This window comes from Halichoerus grypus, chromosome 6 (assembly GCF_964656455.1).
Source record: "Halichoerus grypus chromosome 6, mHalGry1.hap1.1, whole genome shotgun sequence".
Classification (NCBI taxonomy): Eukaryota; Metazoa; Chordata; class Mammalia; order Carnivora; family Phocidae; genus Halichoerus; species Halichoerus grypus.
Genome location: NC_135717.1, coordinates 115,989,181 through 116,003,643, shown reverse-complemented (window position 1 = coordinate 116,003,643; position 14,463 = coordinate 115,989,181). Strand labels below are relative to the sequence as shown.

Below are 14,463 nucleotides of genomic sequence, written 5' to 3'. Positions count from 1 at the left end.
GTGCGTGTGTGTGCGCGCGTGTGTGTGTGTGTGTGAAGGGTGTGGGAGGGAGGGGAGTAGCCCTAGGTCCTTGGTCCCGCCCCTATATTTCTATTATTTGTCACCTTTGGCCTCTGTCACGCTGCTCCAGAAGGTCAGGTTGCAAATAGAGCGGACGGGTAGGACGTCAGTCACTGGGAGAACTTCCTAAGCCCGTGCGTGTGGGTGCCTGCGAGCAGGGAGTGAGAGGGACCCAGCCTCCGCTGCCCCACCCCCTCCCGTCCCGGGGAACTGGGCTCCGCGCTGTAGGGGGCGCGGTGGCCGCAGGGACCCCCTCGGGGGAGGGGGGACGGGGGAGGGCCCGGGCGGGGCGGAGTGGTGCGGGGCCGCGGCGGCAGTCTGCAGCTCGTCTCGGCGCTGCGTCGGTGCCCCCAGCCTCGCTCTGCCAGCGCCGCTCCTCCTCCCTCCCACGATTTGCCAGCGAGCGCGGCTACCGCCCGCGCGCAGAGGAGCCGCCGGGGCCGACACAGCAATTTGTTCCCCGAGGGAAGCGGGAGGCCCAGCACCGCCACCACTCTAGAAGACACATCCACAGCCACCAGCATCGGAAAGAAAGGAGCGTCACCTGCCCCACCCCTCTCTCCAGCTGCTACAAGGGCCAAAGCCCCAGACACCTGTATTTAAATGAGCTGGTGCTTTAGGAGAAAGGGGAGGAAGGGTCCTCCTCCGCAAGTCCTCTGAATCCTGGAATCCTGCTCCCAGGAAGAATGACCCCAAGGAACCTGCAGATCATGCTCCCCACGCCCACCTCCACAAGCAAGGTCAGCTCTCCCCCCAAGCCCATCAACGTGCCCTCCACTATGTTCAAACATTCTACTAGGAGAGGGTGCAGTTTAGCAGTCAGCTCACTTGGAGACCAGACAAGGCAGTGGTTGAAAGGGCCCAACTTAGTCTGACAATAGCCCTGCCACTTGCTGTCTGTGTGATTTTCCTTCTGGGGCCCCATTTTCTCCTTTGTGAAATGGGGATGGTAATACATGGTAACTACCTCAGAGGGCTGTTGGGAAGATTACATGAGTAAAGGATTTAGAACAGTGTGTGGCATTTGCATCATGTAAATGTTTGTCATCTGATTTTGAATTTCATAGGGTTCCTGGGAAATAAGCAAGGTAGATACTATTTACACTCCATTCACAAATGAGAAACAGAGGCAGAGAGAGAGAGAAAGAAAGAATGGGAGGGGGGAGGGACTTGTTCAAGGTAACCAAGTTGGTAATTGGCAGAACTAGGGTTCCAACCCTGACAGCTTTCCACCCCCAGGTCCAGAGTCGGCCTCACTCTAGCACAGCCATCTCCCACCGGGGACCCAGAACCTCAGGCTAGCTGTGCGGGCACTCACGAGGACTGTGTACCAGATCTGGGTGGCCCTGCAGTCACGCATTTAAGCGTCCAGATTTTCAGGCTTCCAGCTTGTCAGCCTAGGCTGATTTGGGTTATTAAAGACAATGGTTTAGATATTAAGACAAACCCAAAGCAGACACCTCGGGTCAGGGTGAGCGGGGGGGGGGGGGGGGGTAGATGGAATGTGAGGTGCTGCAAAGAATGATAGTTCACGTTTACTGAGCATTAACTTTGCGCCAAGTGCTGTGTTAAGTGCTTTATTTGGATTAATGTTCATCATAACTCTATGAAGCATTTACTGTTATAATTGCCGATTTCCAGATGAAAAGATTGAGGCCGAGAGGTTAAATAAGATGCACCGCCTCCTCCAGCAGCTCCAGAATCAACGCCTGAGTCACTGTTTTGGTGCCCTGGTCCCAAATGTACTAGAAAACATACTAACCTTTATTGAATGTTACGATCACTCTTCTTATACCAGAATGAAACTATGTTTTGGACTTTAAACCCCTTCCCCCACTGCCCTTCAAAGAATTTGTGGGAATGTGAGTATGGGATGGGGGTGTGGACACTGCCCAAGTCCTTCAGTCCCACCTGATTTAAGGTGACCTTTTGGCCCATAGGCAAGTGTTCAGGCATAGGGCCTCCTGCTCTCCTCCCTCTTCCACTTCACCTAGTCTCTCAGGTCTTCCTGCTGGACTTAGCCTAAGGCCCCCTCAGCTAACAGTAACAGATTCCTTGCCTCCTCCTTCCATGCCCGCCCCCCCACCGTACATATACAATAAGGGGTGGGGACCCACATCTAGGAGACGGACAGATGGGGGTTGGGGAGGAGCTGAGAAGTGAACAGGGGTACTGGGAGGTCAGGGAGCACAGTAAGCCCCTTTCCTCTTCCATTTCCCCAACTCTTGACTCATTGGGCCACAGTGGGGAGTCACAGGGAGGGGAAGGTTGAGGGAGCCCTGTTCAGAGACAGCTCAAAGCCATTATCAAAAAGAAGAAACTCAGGAGGCTGCGTTTTGAAGCTGCCGTGGGAGGCCTGTGGGAGTATTATCTACAAAAGGAACTAGGAGAGAGAGAAGAGCAAAGCAAGGGAAAAACCGCTCAAGACACAAAAGATGGAAAAAGCACCCCATCCCCCAAAGCGCAGGCGGAGTCAGTCACTGTGTGCAGGGGGTGAGAGCAGGTGGCTGTCGAGGAACAGAGCCCTGGGCCCCTCCCCTCTCCTCTTCCCACTTTCTCCCTCCTTTCTGGAGGTCCCCAGGTCTGTTTCCAGCCTGGCTCTGTCAGCCAATGTGGCCAGGCTCTGCTTCCAAGGCTGTGTTGAGCCGTGGGAAAATCTCAGGTTTCCAAGTCAGGCGAGTCTGGATTTGAATTCTGGGTCTGCCACTGATGACCTTGGATGGGGATAGGAGTTGGGTGGGTGTTAATCTCCAACAGCATCAGTTCCTTCGTTTGTGAAATGATCTCTCCTCAAAGGACTCTTGAGATGAGCTTAGTAGATGGTTGGGATTGTTATCAGAGTCCCCCTAAGTGCTTACCCTGGCCGTGGGTGCTGGGAATGCGGAAATGAGCTCAGGAGGAAGCCTCACAGAAGGTTCCCCATTTCCACCAAAACAAACAAACATTTTGGAAAATTTTGAGGCCTCCAGTACTTGGCCACTCCTTGGCGATCTCATTCTAGGTCATTCCTTTTCTGTTAATGGAGGATCCTAGCTAGGGTGAGTAAACCATAATACATTTTCAAACGAGGGAATCCTGGAAGATACATGGTTTTATTTACATGTACGGAAGCTGCTGTATGTCATACGGCTAGTAAGTGGAGGAACCAGCTATGAATCAAGATTTGACTATGTTGACAGTTTGTTACTACTGTGCCATCTTGCTGGAGTGCTTTGTCCTATCTTTTGGCAAAAAGCCTATTCAAAGGGGACAGCATGGTCATTTTGATGAGCGTTCAGATAGTGACCTGTCGTGAGTGCCCACAGTGCCCAGCAACCCGGCCCCCGAACCACGGGGAGCTACTGCGGTTGACTGCTGACTCCCCAGCCCCGTGGGGAGGGGAGTCTACAGCAGTCCTGCCTGTGCCCGGCAACGGAGTAAGTCTGAGAAATCTCAATCTCAATCTGCATGCTCTAGCAACACCAGAAAACGGATTTGTTTGAAATCTAGTTATAGAGAAAGCCTAACTGGGTTAAGTTGAAGAGAGACATAAAAAGGAGACCTGACTTTTCCCTGAGGAATCAGAGTGGGTGGTATTTGTTCCTGCTGTTTTGACGGCAGTGAAGGGGCGGGCGGGCTGGGGAATGGTTGTGCTGGTGGCAGTGATGGTGGGTGAGTTTCCTTCCCCAGTAACATCGTCAGATAGCGTCTCCCCCTGGGTGAGGAGCAGAGCGGGTAACAAGGCGGCCTCAGCACCTGGATGGAGAGAACGTTCCCTGGCTCTCCCCTGGGCAGCCCCAGCTCCGGCCTCACTCCCGCGCACTGCTATGCTGCTGTTTACCCTGGTCAGCACCATCGGCCTCTAGCCTGCACCTCCCCGCGCACCCCCCCCCCCCCCCCCCGCACCGAGAGCTCAGAAACGGGAGGTGACGGCGGGCTTCTCTGACGGGTATGGCAGACAGACAAGAGGGGTACGAAGCACACCGTCCTGGGGGGGTAGGCACGCAGGAGAAAAACTACAGAAGGGATAGCATAACGGAGTCATTCTTTTTTGACTTTCTTTACTAGGTCTGTCTGGCTGGAGATAGGGGAAGTCTTTCACGCTCTTTTTAACAGGGCAGGACAGACAGAAAAGCAAAGGAGTTCTGCTGAGTGGATGTTCAGCTTGTCACTGGTTAGCTCAGGCACCAGGGTGCTGACCCGCAGCACCTGGGTAGCGACGCCCTCCCGCCCCTCCAGGAAGTAGTTGCCATTGTGTCCACTTACAGTTCAGGAAGATGTGACGTAATTTGCCCAAGGCTAGTGGGTCACAGAGCTAGCAAGCTGGGAAGGCAGAATTAAAATCCAAGTGTATGTCTCAGAAGTCCCGGGTCTTTCCCCTCCACCACACTGCGTAGCCACCAGGCACGACTTCCAAGAGTTTAAAGAGCTAAGAGCTCTGTTTCCTTCACCGGCAAAGTGGCTGAGGAAAGACCTGGAACCATTTATCTTTGCCTCCGAACTCAGCATAGTGCCCAGCACACAGTAGGTGCCCCAATGTTTGAAGGAAAGAATGTGCTCAGGTGGCTAATGCAACCAGAAGTCGAGCCTGACTGACTGAACAGTCACGTTGTTCCGGCTACCAGGATTTGCTCTGGTACTCCGAACGGGCCAAACAGTGACAGCAGCTTCTTTTGGGTGACCTCCAAATATATACTGATTTGAACAACTTTTTCTCCCACGAAGTGTGCTGCCTTATAGATATAACCCCACCGGTTATATCTGTGGGATAAGAAGGTGGGTTGAACCCTATAAATCAGGCAAGACAGATCCTCATTTTGTTAGGTCAAGTGGCAGAATTTCCAGGGGGCAGCACGTCATCACTTCACTGATCTCCGAAAGTACAGGTTCGTTCACAGATTGGTAATCATCACTGCTGGCTGGCTTCTCCAGGTCACTCCCAACCTAAAATAGGTTATCTTGCTTTTCCCCATACATACATTCGTACTCACATGACTGCACCCTGGCTTGGGATTCTGAAATACGAGGTCACCGTATCTTAAGTCACTGAACAAAGGCCTGACCATTCTTTGGTCTAGTCCTATTGTAAGCACAGGCCCCAGCCCTCAGCGCAGTGCTTCGTGCACTGTACTCACCAGACAGGGGGGCTCTTTCATGCAACACTACTACCTCCTAGTATCTTATTCAATGTGTCAGTCACCCCAACTAGGGTATCAGCCCCTTGAAGGGCTGTAGTTTACTTATCTTTACCTCTCCTTAGCTTCCAGCTTAGCAGCTGTACAAAGCACTCCCAAATGTTGTTGATGAAGAGTGTAAATCCATGCTTCTGTAAAAGGGCTTTTTCAATAACTATATGGCCCAACAACTCCATCCTAGGAATCTACCCTGAAGATATACTCACAAGTAAAAATTATATATGTATTATAAGATGCTCATTTCAGCAATACTTATGATAACAAAAAACTGAAAACCATCATTAGGGACTGGTTAATTATGTTAAGTTTATACAATGGGATATTATGTAGCCACAGAAAGAACAAGCTATATTTATGAATACTGACATGGAAAGAGATTTAAGTTGTATACATTCTTTTTTTTTTAATTTTTAGAATTTTATTATTTCTTTAAAGATTCTATTTATTTATTTGACAGAGAGCGACACAGCGAGAGAGGGAACACAAGCAGAGGGAATGGGAGAGGGAGAAGCAGGCTTCCTGCTGAGCAGAGAGCCTGATGAGGGGCTCAATCCCAGGACCCTGGGATCATGACCTGAGCAGAACGCAGACGCTAAAGGACTGAGCCACCCAGGCGCTCCCCCCTTTTTTTTAAAGGTTATTTGAGAGAGAGGGAGGGAGAGAGTAGGGGGAGGTGCAGAGGGAGAGAATCCCCAAGCAGACTTCCCGCTGAGCGAGGAGCCCAATGCGGGCCTGATCCCACAACCCATGAGATCATGTACAGAACCGAAACCAAGAGTTGGAGGAGGCCCAACCAACTTAGCCAGCCAGGCACCACAACCCTGAGATCAAGAGTCACATGCTCTACAACTGAGCCAGCCCAGTGCCCCTCTTCAAGGTGGTTTTGACATACATGAGGCCTCCCATCCACCTAGGAGGTTAAATACAGTCTTGCCTGGATACAGGGAAAGACCTCATAATCCTTCAAGGTCACTTCAATCTCTGGATTTTCTATCAAGTATAGAAAGGGAAGCAATTAATCAGAAAAGGAGGGCTTCTCCCTGACACCCAGCAGGCTGATGGTGTTGTTGGACAAATTCCCCAAAATGAGGTGATCAGCCCTTTAGAAAATGGCTTCCTTTGACTACTGTTTTCTTTACTGAAAGACACACACACACACACACACACTTTCTCTCTCTCTCAATCTGTTCAACCAACCTGAACTCCGGCAGCTGAGCTGCAGCCGAAGAGCCAAGGGAAGCCCTGAGGCGGCTAAGTTCTGCCCCACTGCCGCTTGCAGGCCGGCCTGCAGACTCCAGAGAAGGAAAAAGCTCTGCTGTTATTCAATCATAGATGCTGGGGGTGGTGTGGGGTGGAGGGGTCTGGCCCCAGTGCCACCTGCTACATGCAGGCGCTCAATTACACCGTTACACTCGCTACGCCTGTCAAGGGGCAGGCAGGCCTCGGAGGAGAGGGGTTGCCCGGGAGAGTTGCTGGCAGCTGGGGTTTTTCTCAACTGGCAAGCTTCCTTTGGAAAGTCACCGTTCCCTATACACGAATCCTTTCCCACAAGGAACAGCTGCATTTGCTCATGCTGGCCTTTACATTTTCGTCTGGTGCCGAAGCTAGGCGGTGGACAAATGACTCAGGAATCAGCCACCCTCATTTAAGGCCTGAACAAGCTGCCCGAGTGACTTCTGCCCCACGAGGTCCAAAGAAACCCGGCTGATGAAATGAAGGCATTTGCTGTTGTGAGACAAAGGTGGGAACATTTACGCAGTTGTTTTTATTTATTCAACTATAAAGACCGCGGCAATTTTCTGATGGGTAACACCTTAGATCAACACTAATTATATTGCTATAAATGTGGTTGAGGATCAGAAGAGGATTCAGGAACAAGGGAGAACAATAACAACAAAAATCTTCAAACACTGAAACCAAGAAATACTTGTTTTTTCCTTTAATTAAATGCTACTCTCCCACCGATTTCCCTAGACTGGTCTGCAGTCTAAGGCGATAGGAAAACAAGGCTTTGGGCATTCTGAAGAGACGGTGGGTGAAGCTACGGGGCCAAGCCGGAGACTGGAACCCTGATGTGAGGGTCAATCTCAGGTACGTTCTGGGAGCGGAGGCAGATTCTCAAATGTTTTCTAGTGTTCTTTCCTTTTCACCAATTAAATGTCCCCTTCTCTGGCTAATTCAGTGCAGGACACAATCCCCTCACTGCCTTTCCTGGTCACACTGCCGTGTAGAGGGCACCTCACAGGAACGTGTGGCTTCTGCTTAGCCTGGAGAGGCAGCTGGACTAGCTCTGACCCACCTCCTCCTCCTGAGAGCCTGAACAGCAGGGAGGTGCCGAGGAAGGCCTCTTCCGGCAACTGAAAGGCCCTGTGCACCAGGAAGGGCACCACTGACCCTTGGGAAACCTGGCATCAGTGGCCTGTGATTCCGGGTGGAAATGACCAATCAGAATCAATCCATATCATTGGGAAAGGTCAAGGGAAAAAACAGCTTCCCCTCCAAAAATGGTAAAGAGGAAACGAGGAGAGAAGAAACCAAAAATATTTAGAATGGCATAAAAAGTGATATGCGTAAACTTCTTTTTGTTATTACATCTAACTATAAGTTTCCTAATAAGTCCAGTTACCAAGTTGAATTGTGTAGGATAGAGGAGAGAGGCCAACTGGAACCTCAAGAGTTCACAGCCCCAAGCTGAGAGGTCCTAGGTTTGCGCTGGGGGAGCCCCTTTTTGAATGAGGGCTTGGGTGGGCTGGGCTCCATGCTGGCTCCAGTTCCATTGGTCCCTGCAGAGTGGGCCTGGCCCCGTTCACTAATGTTTCCTGACGCCTGGGATGGAGCGCTCTGATACCTGGAACCAGATGAATACCATGAACTATTTCTGTAACGACCCATACTGTCATGTCGCCCTTGGTTCATGGGGTCATTGGACTTTTGGCCTTGTGGCCTGTAGCCTTGTGCTCGTCTGTTCCCCGGCAATACCTGAGGATAAAAGAATACAGTGTTCAAAACACTCTGGCATTATGGCACCCTGTCTGTTCCAGTTCAGCTTACAGGAGTATTCTGAAAGCCTAAATTGTGGTATCCCACACTTGGGACCCAGTTATCTCTCAAGACTCCCAGAATTGTGTCAGCCAATCCAACCTAGCCACTACCCCAGAATTAAGAAATCCTTCGCTACTTTTGCCCCACCTTTCACCCCTAGGCTGTCCACTGGAGAGGAGAGTTCACTTTTCTTTAGCTGGGCACAAGAAGAAAGCTAAGAAGGAAGAAAGAACATTCTTTGGGCTGTTCCAACCCTCAATTGGGCAAGCATCTTATCACATGGCTGAACTCTGTGGATCACAAGCCATTTGTAAAGATAATGAACATCTGGAATAATAAAAGAAACATCATTATAATCTGCTTTGCTATACATCACCAGCCATAGATTAAATCCTGCTGCTGTGATATTTAGGACATTTCACATTACAACCCAGAAGGCTTATTACGGCACAGGGTTTTATTTTTGTCCTCCGCTTCCAGTGTAATCCCAGTTCTGCACAGCACTGCCTTGGATTGCTCTTGTGTATCTTCTTCAAATAGGAAAAGAAACTACGGATTATGCTTCAACTTCCTGGTGTTCGCCCCCCACACCAGCAGGTTCACGCTCTCTCCCTGAGATACTCCACACTGTGCTTCCAGGGAGCTGCTGCTGCCGACACTCTGCAGAGCCTGCCACTATGCTGTTCCTCCACCTCGAGATGGGGGCACGGCTCCCTGGGTGACTACTTACCAGGCAATACTACCTACAATAGCTAGGACTGCCGCCAACTTGAGAAAGTCAGCAGTCCTGGCAACAGGAAATCTAAGCTAGCTGGTGGTTCGGAACAGACGTACCAAATGCTTTCTCTGGAACTAACTGGGGCTGGAGGGATTCAAAATAGGTGTGGAATGGGCATCAAGAGAGGAAGGTAATGGACTGAGCTGTCAGCATTTAAACGGTGACAACCTGGTAACCTTTCTCTGTCACTGGCTTAGTGGGGCAGCTGGGTTACCTCCCGATGAGGCTGGAAGGGCCGGCCACTGGAGTTTGCCGTGGCTGCGGGAGTCTCTCCTGGTGCCGAACTCTTCTTGTTAGCGCCTGTAAGGCTGGGGGCAGAGGCCCAGGTGGACGAGGAAGCAGCAGAGGCGTCACACGGGCTACTCAAGGACACAGATGTAACTGAGCTGTGTCGGGATCTGGTTGAATAGCTGTTCTTTGGATGGGACACTGAATGAAAACATGAGGAGTATGTTGTCATATGATGGGTAAGGTTTTCCCTATTTCTTCATTTCACAATAAGCAACTTAAGATAAAGAACTGTCTACCTGAGTAGTTGTAAAGGTAAGCTTATAAAATGGGTAACAGGAAGCAAAATCTCCCTTCTTCCCTCTTCTTCCACTCCTTCCAAATCCTCACTGCTTTGTTTTTTGTTCAAGTTTTTATTTAAATTCCAGTTAGTGAATCCCCATTGCTTTGTAAAGGAACGCTCAGAGACAGGAGAACAGTGTAAGAGCAGAGTAATCGTTCCCCCACCAACTAATGACTTCTCAGCATTTCCTACTAAACTCCTGGTTATGGCTCCAGCAGCTGACTAAGCCTAGGAACAATAGTATGGGCCATATGCTCAGTTTCCTATGCGGGAACATTCTGAAGTACTGACTTCACAAAGAAAGAAAAAGGTGAATAAAAAGCTAAATCCTTTTCTAAAAAAATTTGTATGATGCAAGATATAAATAATCAAGATTAGTTAAACATGAACAGAACTAGTCTTTATAACAAACATGTATCTTCCCAAGGTTCTTTCTGCAAAAATAATCCCAAATTCAAAATACCAATGTAACTGAAAAATATGAATATTTTCACTTCAAATTTTGTCAGAATTCAATGACTTAAAACTACCTCTTACATTTTTTTTTCTTGGTTTTAAGCCTGGACTGATGCTGAGTTCACAATCACTGCTCTAGGTCCAACCTTTCACTTTTCTACTGACACAGAAAGAATAAAGGAGCTGAGCTCAATGTTTGCTGATGTGTCCCTATAAGCTCTCAAGTTAGGGGAGGGCTCCCCCTACCCTTACAGCCATTATTTAAGCACCTATTCTGTGCCAGACCAGGCAGATATTGTTATCTCCACTTGGGAGAGGAGTGAAATGAAGCTCTAGAGGTTAATGTAAAGGCAACGACTCAAACTTGGTCTGACTCCAGAGCCCCTCAACATTGCAAATTTAGAGAGCTGGAAAACACCCATCTTCTGAGCTCAAAGACTCTGCATCCGGTGACTTCTTAGGTATCTCAGAATTACTTTTCACAAAAACAAGCAAACCAAAACCCAAGAGGCACTAAAGACAAATCAGTGGAGAAGCCACAACTTCAGTCTCTGATGAGCAGGGTCTTCTCATCACCATCTCTAGTACCCAGAATCTCTCACCATCTTACCTTGTCCAAATGACTCAATGTCCTTCTTTAGGGTCTCTACGTCACAGGTGAACCGGGCTACTCGTCCCAGATCCTCATCATATTTACGCTCACTGACAAAGTGCTGGGGAAAGGACAAAGGAAAGCCTCCGGGTGAGACAAGCAGTAAGACAAGCAGAAACCGCAGCTTGCTATATAGAGATGAAACAGAATTATTTCCTGCTGCCTTTTTTTTACTGCTTCAAATTTTGCAAAATGGCCATCATATTACCTATGCTGGGTGACTGACAAAATCCAGTCATTTTCTTAAGGCCCAAAGAGAAATCTATTGGGGAGCTTTATGAAATGCTCCATGATGGCCAAAGCCCATTAGGTATAATCAAGAGAAATAAATTGTAGAGATAGAAGAAAAAGTTTATAGTAGAGGGCCATCTTTCCACTGTTGGCTACTCTCCACATTGTTCCATTTTATACAGAGGCAGCAAAAATGCTCATAAGTTACAACAATGATACCATGTAAACAGATGGCTTGGTGTTCTTTAATAGGAACTTCCTTAGGAAACCCACTTCATCCCTTTATGAAGTAGGATTTGTTATAGTCCTCAAAATGGGGACAACTTCCTGAGATGGAAAATCATTCATGTGAAAAGCCAACCTTGCAAATGAGAAGGGTTTGTGCTGCAAGTAATTTAATCCTTTTGAGCAGACTGAGCTGAAAAGTAATCAACCCCTTGGGTCAAAACTAACTAGAGACTGTGGGACAAGAAACATGTCAGGAATAAAGTGCTTCTGGGGGTGTCTTTCAGTAAACAATCTCCAAGGTAGCCTGGGATCTTTTTTTTTTTTTTTTTTTCCAGATGAAAAAGAGGTGAAAAAGACAAGTTAAAGGCCTAGATATAATTTACAAGAACTAAACTCCTCAGAGCAGCCCTCTGGCAGGTGGTCTAATTCAACTCTGGATTTTCAAGGGGTATAATCAAATGCATCAGATTCCTTGGGATGGATCTAGAAGCAGTAAATGGGAAAGGAGACATCAAAATTCCCTCTGAGCCTTGAAGTCCTAAAGCTTCAGAGTACACTGTGGCTTAGGAAACATGAACCTCTGTGACATAAAGCCTTCAGACATGTAATATCAGTCGGAGAGTAATTCTGAAACAAATTCTAGGGTTTGTTGAGCCAGAGACATAACAGGAATGACAGAAATAAAATGATCTGGAAATAAGACATTTAAATTGCACCGCACCCACTTCAGTACACTGAAAATGTGGAGAGAAACAGATCCTTAGTCAGCCTGCAGAAATATTTCTAGCAGCTTTTTAACCACGTGGGAAGGAGAACAGATGAAGCCTGTGAGAGCCAGAACTCTCATCTAATTCCAAAGGGGTTTCCGGCTTCTCCCGGATAGTTGAATGAGACTGACTGGCATCAATGTGAAGATGACTTTCTATAATTTTTAGTAATATAGTTCTAGTTAATCAGAAATGGTAATTTCATATTGGCATTGTCTTGCTATTTCACCCCAACAGAGTTTAAGGGGGAAGGAATGAAAGACTGGCTCAGAATGGTGACAAGGATACCTGGAAGGGCTTATTTGATCTTCCACCTGTTTTCACTTTACAAAGACTGTGAAACAGCCTCTGCAGCCAGTGCCCCTCTTAAAGATGGCAGAAAGTCTCGTGTGTTCCAGAAGAGCAGAGGTTAAGGGCTTAGGAAGAGGGTCGACCAACTCCCCTTGTTCCCACAGCTCACAGGTTATCATTTAGAAAGCCAATGTCTACCACTACCCACAAACACCTCAACCTCTTTCAGGTTTCCACCCTTAGTCTCAGAAACACTTGCTCTTTATATAAGAATTCAAAATGTATGAGTGTTGAACCTCGGTCATTGTTATAAACAGATTACAATATAATCAAACTGCTCATTTTTCTTATAAAATCAGAATCAGGGGCACCTGGGTGGCTCAGTTAGTTAAGCATCTGCCTTTGGCTCAGGTCATGATCCCAGGGTCCAGGCTTCTCCCTCTGCCTCTGCCTGCCATTTCCCCTGCTTGTGCTCTCTCTCTCTAATAAATAAATAAAATCTTTAAAAAAAAATCAGAATCAACCAACCAACTATTTAAATATTTACTGATGGGGCGCCTGGGTGCCTCAGTTGGTTAAGTGACTGCCTTCGGCTCAGGTCATGATCTCAGGGTCCTGGGATTGAGCCCTGCATCAGGCTCCCTGCTCGGTGGGAAGCCTGCTTCTCCCTCTCCCACTCCCCCTGCTTATGTTCCCTCTCTCGCTGTCTCTCTGTCAAATAAATAAATAAAATCTTTAAAAAATATATATATTTACTGATTATCTACTATGTGCCAAGGCACTATGCTAGGTGCTGGAGATGCGCCAGTTCCTGCCATTGTAAAGTTCATCATCTAGCTGAGAAGACAGATCAGTCAGATGAACACAAAATGATAACTATGCTAGGAAGGCACAAAATAGGGAATATGACAGGAAAGTCAGGAAGCATGAGTAGGTCCTGGTTATCTGTGTGCTGGGAGTGGGTGGGGGGTGTGTTTTGTACAGACTGAAAAGCATATGCAGTAGCCCTCTAGCAGGAGGGAACAGGAGAAGCTAAGATGGCCAGAGTATAGAGAACAAGGGGGAACAGGTGTGAAATGAGATGATGGCAGAGCCAGACCCTGCAGAGCCCTATAGGCCATGTTAAGGATTATAGTCTTTATCCTAAAAGCAATGGAAGGTTTGAAGCGAGGTGCGAGGAACAGAGGACTGGGGAAGGTGGGGCAGTGGCAAAGTGGCTGGGTGGAATCAGTTAAGAGGCCATAACAGAAGGCCAAATGAGAGATAACAGTGGCTTGACCATGACGGTGGTGGTGGAGATGAGGAGAAAAGGTCAGAGCTGAGATTTGGTAGGAGGTCAAATGGACAGGGTCTGCTGATAGATTTAATGTGGGAAAGGAGAAATTTTCTAAGGTTTCCAGGTTGGACACCTGGGTAGATGACAGTACCGCTTCCAGAGAAAGGGAACATGGAAGAGGGCCAGATTTGAAAAGGGAAGATCCTGAGTTCAATATATGAGACATGGCCATGAATTATGGAGATCTGCTGCTTCAGTCCCCGAGGGTAAAAGAAAGGCAGAAAGGAGAAGAAAGTTTTACCTTGATATCAGCTCTGAGCTCAACCAATTGCTCCTCTGACATTCGAACAGCCACATCAGTCATCTTCTTTAGAAGTTCGGCTTTCTTTTGTCGGCTGAGCAAAATTTCCACTGTGGAGGAAAGGAGAGTATGACTCTTATGTTCTGCTAAGTAGGATAAAGAAGAATTGGAAATATGGGCCTTGCAGTATGTATTTGGACAGCCAAAGGCTTAGCTGCCCACCCATCCAGAAAATGAAAATACCAAAGGTCCAGTTTCCACCTTCTTGAGGGACTCTGAAGGCAGTTAAATGGTAAACACTTTTTATGAATCATAAAGACTCATATATCATTTGTCATTTCTCTTTCTCCTCTTCCCAGTCAAAAAAAAATTCTTTTAATCAAGAAACCTATGAATTAAAACAGAAATATGTACCCAGGGTAAAAAAATTCACCTAGAATAAATGGTATAAGATGAAAAGTAAAAGTGTCCCTCCTACTTCTAACTTTGTAGTTGCCTCAATAGAAACCAATGTTAACAATTTCGTATGGATTCTTCCAGATGTATTCTAGGCACACACAGCAAATCTTTCTCCCTTTTCCCCCTCTTCATGGATGGGAGTATATCATACACATGGTCCTTTCCTTTACCTTAGCT

The 14,463-nt window shown here is 47.6% G+C and overlaps 1 protein-coding gene across 6 annotated transcripts in view; it reads right to left on the bottom strand.

The window, feature by feature from the left end:
* Nucleotides 1-6,976: 6,976 nt before the first annotated feature.
* SPATS2 (spermatogenesis associated serine rich 2) overlaps nucleotides 6,977-14,463 on the bottom strand; it is a 138,112-nt gene continuing 130,625 nt past the window's right edge. For all 6 annotated transcript variants that reach the window (XM_078075955.1, XM_036121099.2, XM_078075956.1 and 3 more), the window contains 4 exons: nucleotides 13,828-13,937; nucleotides 10,692-10,794; nucleotides 9,269-9,483; nucleotides 6,977-8,213 (listed from right to left, as the gene is read on the bottom strand). In XM_078075955.1, the coding sequence (XP_077932081.1) occupies nucleotides 7,905-8,213; nucleotides 9,269-9,483; nucleotides 10,692-10,794; nucleotides 13,828-13,937 (737 nt within the window). In that variant the 3' untranslated portion in view covers nucleotides 6,977-7,904. The remainder of the gene's footprint in view (nucleotides 8,214-9,268; nucleotides 9,484-10,691; nucleotides 10,795-13,827; nucleotides 13,938-14,463) is intronic.